Here is a 14266-nt window from a genome sequence, read left to right as displayed (position 1 = left end):
GATCCCCTGGTTGTCCCGCTCATGCCTTGTGAGCGCCCTCAAGATGAACCGCTCCATAATCTTCCCCGGCACCGAGGTCAGGCTGACAGGCCTGTAGTTCCCCGGATCCTCCTTCCGGCCCTTCTTGTAGATGGGCGTCACATTGGCAAGCCTCCAGTCGTCCGGGACCTCCCCCGTTAACCAGGACTGCTGATAAATGATAGAGAGCGGCTTGGCGAGCACCTCCGCCAGCTCCCTCCTAAAGATATTCAAAACAACTGATGAAGTCCCTGAGCAGGAGAACTTCCAACCTATGTGCTTCTAGGGGTATGCCTCTACACACAAGATTGTCAGTTCTTGCAATGCCTAGTGGTTATTAAACAAGATTTCCCCTCAGTGATGCCTCATTTTAGCTACTTCAGTTCAGAGAAGTAAATCACAGACACAGGTAATTTCGATGGTGTTGAAGGATCAGAAAATGAAGATTTTGAAGTACAAAAGGGGAAGAATGGTGCTTGATAATTGCATTAAAATGTAAACACTTTGGGGATATTAGATGGAGGCATGAAATGGCATAAACTTTGAGGAACTGACAGAGGCATTTAGGTGAGTGAAAGTACAAATGTAACTGCTTTTTACCCAGCCGAGCTCAGTTCTGTTTGTGCATTTTCACACACACCTCCTGCCTGAAGTATCCTGAGGACATGATAGATAAGGAGCTTGTGAGGGTCTCTCCCATATCTTCCAGGCCCCTTATGGCACTAGGTTTCGAGGGTTTTTCATTTTGGGGTTTTTTTTGATGAACAAGTTTGGATCCTGATGTTGCTAGAGGCAAGCAGCTTATTTTAGTATTTATTAATCATTGTTATAGCAATTGGGAACCTAGTCCTTTGGATTAACATCCAAGCTGGTTAGATATAGCAAGTGAGCATGTTGTTAAGTTGCCTGCTACACTGAAGTCCCATTTCAAAGCTCCAGCCCAGGAAGCACACTTACTAAAGCAACACAGTCAACACCTACAGATTTAACACCTACCTCTCAGCTTCCACGTGCACACAGGGCTTTAGAAAATGGCTTTGCTACCGATGTACAAATAAATGCATGCATATAGGGGATTCATGAAAAATCTAATACCTTATCACAACTTGTGTCAAAACATAACATTTTTGAGCATGCAGATTCGAAATACAAACAGACCCAGGTTGGAAATGGATTTGGTGATAACTGGTTTTGTTTGATGGCTTTTACAGACAGCAACCTCACATGTAGGGACTTCTAGGTATTCCACAGCTTTTCTGGGTTGTGATGGGGAAGATAAAACAAACATTTTTGCTTTATCTGATCATGTGTAAATGAATGATTCAACTGCTATATCAGTGATAAGATGATTGCTAAATGGTTCTTCTCAACTTCTATCAATGGCCTGATGAAAGCAATTAACACTGACAGTGATAAGTTGTTTTCTCAGGCATTGAGACTTCATGACAAGAGAGGATTTCTTTTGCAGTCAAAAGACATTTTATCAGTTGAATATTGTTCTTCATTAAATGCATTAGAGGCGTCCAAGGATTTGCCTGACATTTAAGCAACTTCTGGATTATCCTTTTGCCTCTCCACAGTGATGTAGATCACCTCTCTTTACTGAATGCACAGGCTGTAATGCAGATCAATTTGTTCACCATCTTTCCTCTGTCACTTATTCTGTTACATTTATCTCAGTAATTCATTACAGACCTCACCTAATCTGTCTCCAGGTTTTGAGGGTTCTTTAATCTAAATGTGTTTGCTCAAATATGTCAGGCTTAATGGACATGTTTTAGGATGATGCATGTCAGACTTAATGTATTTACCACATTAATCAGGCTTGTTTCCTTCACATCTATTTCCATTCCCTGAGAATGAGAAAACATTAATTCAATAGCTGTTTACTTAGTACTGTAGTAAAAACACCCAAAGTTTTAGTAGTTTACATAATGGTGGATAAAACCAAGTCTTTTGTTTGGCAGAGGGGGTGTCCAGTATTTTTTCTTCTCTTACTGGAAGCTTGGTGCAAGCTTATTAAACAAGCAGATGAACTGTTATTGTTTTCATCAAGCTTTGGAATAGGCAATTGGATAACTTAAAATTAAGCATTATGAGTATGTACATTAAATGGCATATTCAGAAATTAAATTTGAAACATACTTTTCCAGTTCCAGTGTTCATCAGATCTAGATTTCAGAAAGAAACCAAGAGAAAAAAGGCAGATGACACTGGAGCAAGAATCTGTTGATTAGAAATGGTATCGGTATGGAAACAAAAAGGCAGGCTCTACATCGTGGTCTAGATTTCTGGGGAGTCAGATAATAAGCAATACTGGGGCACCACACAAGCAGTAAAGACTGCCCACCAGTTTTAAACGATGCAGGTGAACAAACATGAGGGGAAAGGTAAGAAAAGAATATCTTGGCAGTAAATGGGTATATTTGTGGTAAAACCACACAGAAGAACCAGAAAGAAAAGAGGAGTCGGAGACAAACAAATTTACCTGGGGTGCTAGCAAGAATGCAGGTCCTTCTCCTCATAGAAAAAGTCTGCTTATGAAGTGTGGTTTTTTATTATTATATATATAGTTTCATAGTATGGCTACTGGGTGCTGAATAAAACAGTATCAGAATACACAGATAAGGCTATCATCTTAAGTATTTTGATAGCTCAATACAAATAATTATAATGCTGACATTTCATTTAAGCTCAAACCCACTTATATCTACAACATGTTATATGTCTTACGTTTGCTATCAGTATATCTGTAAAATTGCTATCAAGTTGCTAGCAACTTTCTATAAAACTTGCTGTGAAGGACATTCCTGGTTTCTACTGAAAATGTAGTTTGATCACTTTGCTGCATATAAAGCTTAAAGGGGTGGGCTTTAAAACACAACATAAAATACCAACAACACTTCCTTTCTGGAACATTAGGCATCTAAGGGATTCAACCAAATGTTCTCTAAAGAAGACAAATCTCCAAAAAGTTGCTTAAAAGACAGACCTTCTTTTTTCTGACCAGATTGCCTTTAAATTAAACTGCGAAACCCTTCTATAAGGTTGTCCTTGGAAAGTAGAAAAAATGATGATAAAGCCTGCTATGAGGCAGATGATTATCAAGAACTTTAATGGAATTGAATGCTGGGCTACAGCAGAGCTACAAAAGAATCCCTTGACCTCAGTGTGCGTATTTTGTTCCAGCACAAAGCAGCAAAGTCTACAATGCACTTTTAATGTTGCTTTGATAGTGTGGAAGCCCAACCCTCTATCTAGCTAGAGGCTTTTCAATACCCTTTTAAGGATCTGCAGGCGTTTTCTCTGTATTATAGAAATGCCAGTATCTACAAGGTTCCCATTTAATGTTGGGGGAATCAATTGTGAGCAACTGACCTGGACCTCTAATGAAAATTTGACAAAAATTAGACCCAAGTCTTTCTTCAAAGTTTCAAAAATTCTGAGTACATTTATCTTCATAATCTTCACCTGGCTCTGAATTTCACCTGAAATACTCCAAACAAACGATAGGGGTCAATGCCACAGTTAGATAATTTCTTTCCAAGAACCGTGAATCTTTCTGCTGTGGATTCTAACCCCAGCCTGCCTCAGGGAATTAACTCCCCATACAACTTCAGTAGGTAGTATCTTGTGCTTCCAGTGGAACAGATAGTACCAACAACACCCAGATATATTTTGGATTGCTACTACCAATTCTGGTGTTACCAAGTACTTGCTCTCTAGAGTACCCACAATGCTCAAGCGAACTGCAGGTCTATTCAGGGTTTTTTGATTTATTTTATTTTTACCAGCGATGTCATTCCGAGGACAACACCTACCTGCAGTGATGTCCCTGATGTCAAAGCTCAACGGACTTTTATTAAAGAATGAATCTGGCCTTTTAGTTCAATCAGTGATATATTAAAGATAACATTTGAAAGGAAAAACTTTCCAGCTCAATAAAGTAACCCCTTTAGATGAACTGTCCATGCTTTCATGTACTCCCTGAACTTCAGTGCTTTAGACCAGAAGTGCTTGTTTGATTCATTTAGGAATGCTAAGGATAGAATGACCACTGGAAATCCACTATGGTGAATAAACATATTTACACATAGAACTACCTGTGACAAAAAAAAAAAAAATCCTCTTTCTCTGTATTGAAACCTGAGTATAAATTTAAGAATAGACTTGAAATCTTCTCAGACACCTCTCAGCAGCCTATTTAGGCTGGTGAATATATGCTGAGGTTGTGTTTTGTGTGAAGCTTGAGTATTTCATTAGCAAAAAGCATATTCAATGTTGACTTGCTTCTCTAGTGAAGTTGTCACCCATTTGGGGTGACAAAGAGAAAAGGAAACTGGACCCAGAGAAATGATTGTTATGCAGCTTTCAAACACCGGGTTTGGTAAATCACCAAAGTGTTGATGTCTGAAAATGGCACACTCGGTCTTTCCTCCTTCAGCCTCAGCATAGGTTTATATCAACACTGAAGAATGATATGATTAATTACGACTAACTTTCCTCTTCATTACAGATATATATGTTGCTAAAAAGAAAACAAGGTCAGGAACCTTTTAATTTGTGTAGGGATCTGTATAGCCCAAAATACTTTTGCTCCTACAAGGTGCCTGTATTTTAGCCATAACAGATGAATATTATAATAAAGGAAACTGTCTTTGCTATGACTGTTACTGTATACCATAGTATTCTCATGTGAAGTTGTCTGCCAGAATGAATTCTTCAGTAATTAGCATTTGTTTGCTTGTGCCATGGATTTTTGGCTTTTCCCTTGAAGCTACTTATCAATGAAAACTCTTAATACATTAGCCTGTATTTTAGCCATAACAGATGAATATTATAATAAAGGAAACTGTCTTTGCTATGACTGTTACTGTATACCATAGTATTCTCATGTGAAGTTGTCTGCCAGAATGAATTCTTCAGTAATTAGCATTTGTTTGCTTGTGCCATGGATTTTTGGCTTTTCCCTTGAAGCTACTTATCAATGAAAACTCTTAATACATTATAATTAATACAGTCACACTTTTCCAGGAGTGGCTGCTAATTTGAAACAGTACTTGAAATATGAAACATTAAACTTTCTCACAAACACTTTTTTCTTCTCAAGATGTCCAGTTATTAACTTCTCTATGTAAAGGTGTCATTTGTAACTGTCTTGCAATTTTTTGGCCATTGTGACAATGGGGACATTCAAGACAAACACTGACACTTCTACTCCCTTGGGGGAAACAGAATTCTTTTTCTTTGTAAAAGGAAGGCTTTTCCATGTTTACATGGGGGCAATACTGTCAGGAGCTTGACACATCATCTTTGCATTCAATAAAAGAACTTTATTTATAGGAATATTTGGAGACCCTGCTGTACCTGTCTGAGCTGGGGATTCTCTCATGACATGAAGGGAAAGTCAACCTTTCTATCATGTCCTTCCTCTTATTAGGTACTTTAGCATTTCCCACTTCATCATTCTTTCAAAATCCAACTACTTTATTGCAAGGGGCTTGAGGAAGGAGCTCTGAAGATGACTGGACCCGAAAGTGATACTCGTGGATTCTTAGGTCTCTTGTCTGTGGGAAGTGGGAGCACAGGTAGCATCTCTGCTGCCAGGGCCATATTTGGCATCCTCACTGACAGTACAGCAAAAGCATCCAGGGTATAACATACTTTTGTTCTAAAAATTTTTAAAATGTTTCAAATATGTGTTTAAGTACAATATAGCACAATATAAATGACTGCTTCGTGTGGAAATGATCATGTGTTCCTGAGATACAGGTATACTAGAAGGGAAATTTTATATTACTGTGCATTCTTGTATTCTTTCAATTTAGCAAATCCAAAGAGTCAGCAAAATACTTAAATTTGTTTAGATCAACAACTGACAATAAATTAAAAACCTAGTAACTGGCATTTTACATGTTTTTTGTTAACACACCTAGGAGGATCTCATTATTAGAAAGTGATGAACCAGCATTGTCTTACATGATACCAACCTTGAAGACTGTTCAGTTATATGTATCTTGTTTATTAGCTAACCGGGCAGAACTGATGTCAATTTAGGTATTTTACAGTGACAACTACAGCAACACGTGTTTTTCCTATTATTTCTTTACCATAGTAAAGAACACCTTCCCTGCCTAATCATAGCCTTTCTACATCTTCTATACATTCAGATCTATTTTGTTAACAGTTTAGATCAAACCCAGTAGAATAAACTCATTAAAGTACAGCTACGAAACCCCAGTGAACTTTGTTTTCTTAAAACAACTGTTTATGATGGTGAAGAATACAGCCCACTGAAATTTTCAAGATTTCAAAGATGGTCCTGTTCTGGCAGAACCCCCAACACTGTGAAACTGTTCCATGAAAACAACAGACCAAAAGCCTCCACCAGGACATGAACTGCTCAGGGGACAGAGCAACTGCCCTCTTTGATCAGACTAAGGACCTGGCTCACTATTAGGTGCTTGACAGCAGTGAGGCATAGCATTTACAGAGCCATCCTTCCTGTATTATTCCCTTCTGATTCTGACAACCAGAAGCTTAGGAGTTGATAACAAAGCAAGCCGAATTTGGCGCTCTCACATCTCAGGTAATTCTCCATACCAACAAGTTCTTTATAATCTTCACAAGTTCTTCCTTTTGTATGGTTTTGACTAAAAATCACAAGCTGATGTGGGAAATGTTCCAAATGAAAGTTTCTTAAAGATGCACAGAGTTTCAGTCTTGAAAAAAAATCAGTATCTTTCTATGAAAACCTTTGTATCAGAAAAATGCCAGAACCTCTATCAAGGAATTTGATACAAGAATCTGAACAAGACCTAGGAAAGCTTGCTATCCACAAAGAGCAATGCGGACATACAGCAGCAAAAATACCAATGTAAGATAAAATATAGCCTGATGAGAGTGGTATAAAACACAGCAAGACACCGATTAAGGAGTATTCAGGAAGTGCACTTAGATCCATGCTTCTAATTTCCCAGGCTTGGGCTTGTCCTGCTGAAATAAGTAATGACTGGTACATTCTGCATTAGGATTCACTGTGCTAATGTTAACAGATTTGCTTAGACGTCTATTATTTTTACTGTGCCAATACTACCTATTGCACATAATGTCTCCCATCACCAAAGAGTTTCCTGACATTAACAACTAGATCCTCAGAGCAAACTCCTTGAGTTATTCTAGATGGTTTCACAAGGCAGAACAGGGTTAGCTGGCATCCTGTGTTGAGCCTTTAAGAGATGGCATTGTCTAGGGAAAAGAAGATGCTTTTGTAACTGGTATAATTCAGATGATGGAAAGGTCTTTGTACGAGCTATAGGAATTTCCCAAGGGCAGCATTGCCTGGCATCCCTGTAGCACTACATACTGTGGACTTGTATAGACCTTGGCCACAGACCTACCTGGCACTTTATCCATGTCATCAGCCCTGAGAAAGGTGAAGAAAAAGGTCTTTTCTTTGCAAAAAAGGACTTTGGTGCACAGGAGGGCTGGACCCACAGTGATGACCTCTCCCAGCTAACAGAGGGCCTCATGAACCCAAGGCACAACGGAAGTCTGACTTTGGGGAATGCCAACCAACCTGCTCCATAACCACTATGTCCTGTCAGAGACTCAGGTTTGGTGCCTGTGGGAGGAGCAAAATATTAACGCCCTCAGAAGCCACCTGCATGACGTATTACAGGACCCAGTAACAAAGTAATATACCGAAATGTACAGCAATTAGGTCTCAGCCACAACCACCAATTACACTGATGAACACCGAGGAAGCACTGGAGTCTTTTCAGAAAAAAAAAAGCTGTTTTTTCTTGTTCAGTATCCGGATTAAAAAATTAAACCCAAACATTTCACATCAATTAAAAGTTTTGAGAATTTTGGGGTGGAGACGAAATAATTATTTCAGTCTGAGGAAAAATAATTCTGAATAATCTTAAGTGAGTTATTCTCTTTTGGGTAATTTCTAGTAACAGAATGCAAGTCCTTTATTCACAGTGAGGAGCATGTATTTCGCTTTTCAGGGCTAGTGCCTACCCACTCACAGAACCCCCTCAGAGTCTTACAGTGTATTGTTCAAAGTTCTTGTTATTTAGTTGCTGTAATGGAGCCAAGTTATGGCTGGGTTCTTAGAGAGGGAAGAGTTTAGGGATCTTTTCTGCAAGTAAGACAGCCAGAATTTATTTGGCTGAATTTGGGACTGAAAAGGATGTACAAGTCAATAAAGCATGCAAACATTTTCCTACTACCCCAAAGAGAAATGTGTTCTGACATGATACCTCTGTTCAGCCCCACTTGCTGGGTTGACAGTATTAGTGAAATGAAAGAGCTGCTGGCTAGCAAAATCACTTACAGTGTCCTGAAAACACTGAATCAAATTTTAACTATTGCTGCAGTCTCTGCCTGCAAAGGAAACTTGCTAAAGGAGAATCTTTTTCGTTCAGAGTCAGTTCCTTATATTGGTGACATACTGCTCTAATACAGATCCCAAACAGACTTCTGTTTTGTCCTCCATTGCCTATTAGATATTTTAACATGCACTGCGGTTAAAAATTAGTACATGCCAATCAAGAAGCAGGGCGGATGGTGCTACCCTCCTGAAAAGTGTAAAGCAAAGGCAACTTTATTTTCAATAACAGCTTTAAGGACTTCTGAACAGCCACCTGGTTTGCTACGCCTTCTGGTTTAGTTTATCACAGTAATTATTCTGCTATTCAGAATTTTATTCTGAATTTTACTAATTTAAGGCCAGATGACAAAGTTACAGTATATCAGTATTTTTCCCACTGAAAGTATCATGCACAACAAGCCTCAAGTTAAGCCACTATATGTAACCCACTAGTTTTGGATGCTGAAATGATCTTTCATAGCCAGATTCCAAAGCCCTTCTGTAAAGCATTGCATTGATCCACAGTTGGTAATGCTATGTACTCATCTTTTATATAGCTGGTGAAATCTGGCTATCCAGGAACAGAGCTAAATGAATGCTAAAGCTGGGCATTAGCATAAAGGTGGGCAAACCAATAAAGTAATGAGAATTAAACAAATTTGTTTTTTTCCAAGAACTGAGACAGCAATAAAATCCAGTGTAAAATACAATTTTGTACCTATCACATGACTCTGACATGTAGTCCTTGTCATGGTGTCCTCCTCTTCTTCTTGCAGGTTTTCTGTGACTACTTTAGCCTGTACATAGTACAACAACAAAAGTGAAGAACATCTGTGACTGTTCATGTTGCTTCGTGATAACTACAGAATATCTTTTCAGAAATAAACCAGAGTAAAGTTACAGGGCAGCTAAGAGTGGCAGTACATAGCCTGTCTCATTCTATGGACGATATCTGAGGATAACAACTTTAACTTCGTTCAAAGTCACAATATGCAGCAGTCAAAAAATACCCTTGGAAGATCAATTCTTCAAAAGGAAAAGTCTTTTTCTGCATTAAAAAAAAAGGAATTATGCTCAGGTCTTCTGACCTCTTATTTGTTTCTCTCTAGAAATACCATGTTTCAGATTCTATGCTAAAAAACCCCGTGAACTTAATATGGTGGTGGTATCTCTCTAGTTCAGTTTGCAAACACTGAACTTTGGTGTTTTTGTTTCCACCTCTGTGGAAAAATAAAAGCATTTATTAGCTAAACAGAGAGAAAAACTTCATTTAAGAATGCAGTGCACACTAAGACCCTGTATGTGTTATTCAAGTATGTGTTATTCAAATCCCCTAGATATTCTATTTTTCAGATGAAGGCATATTTTTTGCTCTGTTCTTCTGCACTCCTATTTCCCAAGTGTATATATAATCTGAGTATCTTTCTAGCATACAGTGAAAACCCCCTCCATTACATGCCATCAGCAGCCATAATTCAGATCCAGGGACATATTTTTCTGCCGTGCTATATAAATCAAACAGGAATGAAGATACTTTCAGCATGATGAGAGGAGGAAAGCCAGCACTGCAGAAAAAATTACTTTCAATATCTCAGAGATCTTAAATTATTTGTTAATCGCTCTCTGCTGTTTTAAACCACTTACAGCACATTCACAATAACATTAAATATGTTCTGTAATCTAAACCAGTAGAATTTATCATCATTTGCATGACATATCTTTGATCATAGCATATATTCTGCTTGTCTGGCTTACACAAGTAGCCCTATTGACCTCTTGTGGCAGCCTTAGTAAGACATGAAAGACCCGCTCTCTTTATTTGTAAAAGTGCTTTTATAATCTCTTAATCCCAGAGATCTGATTACATCTTTTTTCTTTTGAAATGAGGCTCTTCAGGCTATGGAAAATGAAGAGGAGAGTATGTGATCATTTGGCATCGAATTATGGGTAAAACAATTTTTCACGTTTGCAGACTGCATGGCGGTCTGTGGCTTGCTGCTGATGTGACATTTCACAATATTAGGATAGATCTCTGGGTATTCCCCAAACACACAGACTGCAGACAGACAGTGCTATACAAAACTCCTGGTGTCTTGATTTTGGTGCCACACTTCCACCTCACAAAGTAAAGCCCATGGATTTTCTAAATTACACTGGGCTGTAATAAAATCACAAAGATGAAATGAAGCAGTGCAGCACAAAAATGACTGTATCTCACCTTAAGCTCCAGCCAAGGACATGAAAAAGTATTGGAGAATGTGGAATATCCTTGGTGTGGGCTAAAGGATTATGTATTTCTGTTGGCTGGCCTTTAGAGCAAAGTGCTTTTTTGATGAACACTAACGGGAAGCGTATCCCTCTGAAGGTGAATGCCGCCATTGGTGGAATATTGCTTTTTCCATAAATTCCATGGCAGTCAAGCAATAACATTCTTTGCATGAACAGAAATCAGAGGTAATTGGTGCATATGTTATGGCATAATAGTGCCCCAAGTCTTTACCTGGCACATCATAAGAGAAGAGATTTAATCATTGAAAATTGAATAGCCTTTAAAGGAAAAACTTGCTAGAAAATTAATGTTAAAAACTGTTATGGCCAGAATTTAAAGAAGCAATATATATATGATATGCAGTTTTGAAATACAGCAGCTTCCGCACTGAACCCGTATGACTGAATGCACTTTGCATTGTTCAAAAAAGAAAAGAAATCTTCTTAGTTTAGGGCTTTTTGAAAGATTGATGCTGTTTTCTCCAAAAGCATTCATTTTGTCTTTTTACAAGTAAAAAAATGCACAACAGGCCATTCTATCGCATGCGACTGTTTTCAGTCACAGCTATCTCCTGGTCCTTTGCGATCTGCTTCAAAGTAAGCAGACACCAAAGAATAACTGGAAATGATAGTAATAAGATGCATGAACTTTGAATTTAAAGCTATTGTTTTTCTTGTAGAAGTTTGGAGGACAAGATGAAATATCACATACTGTGGAATCTTAAGGTATACCTCTTTCATAAATTAGCATTAAGAACTGTAAGCACTTTTTTAATCTCGTTATTCTAGATGTCCTCAGTCTTTTGGCACTAGATATTTCTTTCAGGAATTAAGTGCCACAAAAAACACAATATGAAACTCAAAAAGATGAAGCATATAATGTAACTTAATCTTCAAAAACAATACAAAAAATACTTTGATTCCCAGCGAACAAAAGAGTGTATGGTATAGGACAGGTAATGCCTTTTCCCCATGACTAACATGTCCTTAAAAATTAAATAGTATAATTAGCACTTCTCCATTATTTATGTATATTAAGGACAATATTTGTAGTTCCCTGATAAAATGAAGTGTGTTTCTTGAAGATATATTTAAAGTCCTAAATGACTATTACTGCTGCATTTAGAAAGACTTCACAAAATGACAGACAAAAAGCACAGCGAATTATTGCAGCATTAGAAAATAGGAAGTTAGAAAGAAATTGTAGAAGCAATGTGTAGAGTATTTTGTACTTCTGTACAGTGAAGATATACCCTAAGCTGTCAGGACCATATTAAATGGGGCATAGTTAAACTGAGTGGCTCTGATAAGGGGCTCTGCTTTGCTATCAAAGTTCTAGATCAGTTGGATTGAATTTCCTGCATATTGCACATTTCCAGACTTTCATTCTCTCTCTTTCTTTTCAGTGACACTACAAGGACAGCCTTAGATATGCTTATAATTTGTGGTTTTATAATGCAGGATACATCTACATTTTCAAAGAAGAGATGATACCACAGGAGTCAGGAGAAAAAAGTTTTCAAACACATCCATTCTGCATATGTTCCCTGTAAGTTTTAAAAAATGACCTTGCAGATGTTCTTAGGAAAGACATCTGCATTAAAGTAAAAAAAAAATTTGCCTGAAGTTGAAACCATGCGTGGGATACTTTAACCTTAAGCATCCTAAACATCAGTACTAAGCTAAGAGTTTTTCCAGTTCCCATCATGAAGCTTTTTGAAATTTGTTTTACCCTTGAAACGCATCCCAAAGAATTTGTATTTCAAATTCTCTCAGATGAAATAGTTGCATGTGCTGTACTTCAACAACTCAGTTTTATCAGAACAACAAAAGTAATAGCCTCAACTTCAAGTTCAGTATTATATTTGGCACAAGTTTTCAGACTATTTTGTGTAAATTGTGATTATTGTTAATAATCATCATAATAATATGGTCAAGACAGCTATCAGGAATGAGAAAAGAATGCTCATTGAGTTAAAACATCTCTGTTTTCCTGGTGCTTGGACTTTAAAACATCATGGGAAAGGCCCCCGCTAGGCAAGAAATCGCTCACTAAATTCTAAGGTTAATTATTAGAAGCTTCACAAGGACGGGCAGCCATTCAGTCTGACTTTAGGCTACAATCCTAGACTCTGTGTGTACACTTCTCGATGCAGAAAAGTTAGCCACTCACATAACCTTGCAAGAACCAGAATCTAGCAACTAACAGAAAATAAAATTATTTTTCTTCTAAATTGCAACATTCCTACTCTTGGTGTAAATTAAAGTATCAGGTATAGTTAGTATCTTACTGAAGCATAAAACTAACTACAGAGCATTAATAGGGAGATTTTCCACAGTACGAAGAGAGACATGGGTCAAATGTATGTTTTTGCTTTTGAAAGACTCCCTCTTAAGTGACAAATATTCCCAAACGTGGTCAAATACTTTGCCTTTTCCCCATCAGCAGTGCACTTTTTAGGCTTAATGATTTCTATAATGTTCAGAGGAATGTTCAACACTGGCATGCGATTTTCAGGGAAAGGGGAAAAAAATGAGAAAAAAGAAAATGGTCGTATTATTTCACTCTACTACAGTATGATTATAGCATCGTTGTGCATATATCTCCACTGGAATTGAATTGCCAGCAGAAGCAGTAGGATCTTCATGACTAGCTGTATAATCTGGCCTATAGTTAAGCTGCCAACTTTTGTATTAATTCACAATTCTCTAGCTACACAAAATCTTTCTATCATATATAAACAGTTATTATCCTGTTTGTCTGTACTGGCAATAAGGAACACATCCAGAAGTTAAAAAGAAGGTAATACTGTTTTCATGTACTAAAGCACTTACCAGGGTCTGATTCTGCATTTCCATATCAGCTTTTGTGTTGCTGTTTTTCTTGTGGTTTCCTTGAGAGCTGATAGAGTTGCCGTGAAGAGAGGAGCCCTGGGAGCTGCCCTTCGACACACTCCTGTAGGAAACATTATTTGATCCACTTTCTGTCTGCTGAGCTGCTTTCTTATCAACTCTGCAGGTAGAGAGTGATTCCTCTGATAAATTACATTGCCCTTCTTCAATCACTCTACTTTTCCATTCCTTTAATGTTTAAAGTAACCTCTCTGTATCTTCCTGTCTCTAGACCTTTGAGTGATAAATGTTTCTAACTAGCCTTGATCAAATCTGTCACTTGCAATTTCAGGTAGTATATCAATTTAGTCTTTCACATATAATGATTTATATTATATTTGGGACTGCTGTGGGGCAAACGTGAAAACACAGTATAGCAATTGCTAAATTCTTCTGTGACCGAAGGTTGTGATAGCTAGAAATGTAATTAATTCTGACTAGTTACCAAATATATGTTTGCTGGTTAGAATACATGAAAATGGAATACATTAAAACATGTACCTAATTATCCTCTATCTTTACACACCATCTGCCTAGATTCTTGATTTCTGGAATCATTTGAATTTCTATCAACTTGGATGTAACTTGCCATTCTTTAATTTCAAAGGCCATTGGTTTGGTTAACATAGTAACATGAACAAAATTATCTCATTATTAATGTTTTTTCCTGTAGAGATTAAAGTCCTGATAGTGTATCTACTGACTGCT

General features: G+C 37.6%; 1 protein-coding gene across 1 annotated transcript in view; it reads right to left on the bottom strand.

The window, feature by feature from the left end:
• NCKAP5 (NCK associated protein 5) overlaps positions 1–14266 on the bottom strand; it is a 467588-nt gene that overhangs the window by 58872 nt on the left and 394450 nt on the right. The window contains exons 15-16 of the mRNA XM_019472169.1: positions 13502–13679; positions 9117–9195 (exon numbers count right to left, since the gene is read on the bottom strand). Coding sequence (XP_019327714.1) covers positions 9117–9195; positions 13502–13679 — 257 coding nt within the window. The remainder of the gene's footprint in view (positions 1–9116; positions 9196–13501; positions 13680–14266) is intronic.

The sequence above is a fragment of the Aptenodytes forsteri genome, unplaced genomic scaffold, assembly GCF_000699145.1.
Source record: "Aptenodytes forsteri isolate BGI_AS27 unplaced genomic scaffold, ASM69914v1 Scaffold11, whole genome shotgun sequence".
Taxonomy (NCBI): Eukaryota; Metazoa; Chordata; class Aves; order Sphenisciformes; family Spheniscidae; genus Aptenodytes; species Aptenodytes forsteri.
This window is presented reverse-complemented; position numbering and strand designations above follow the sequence as displayed.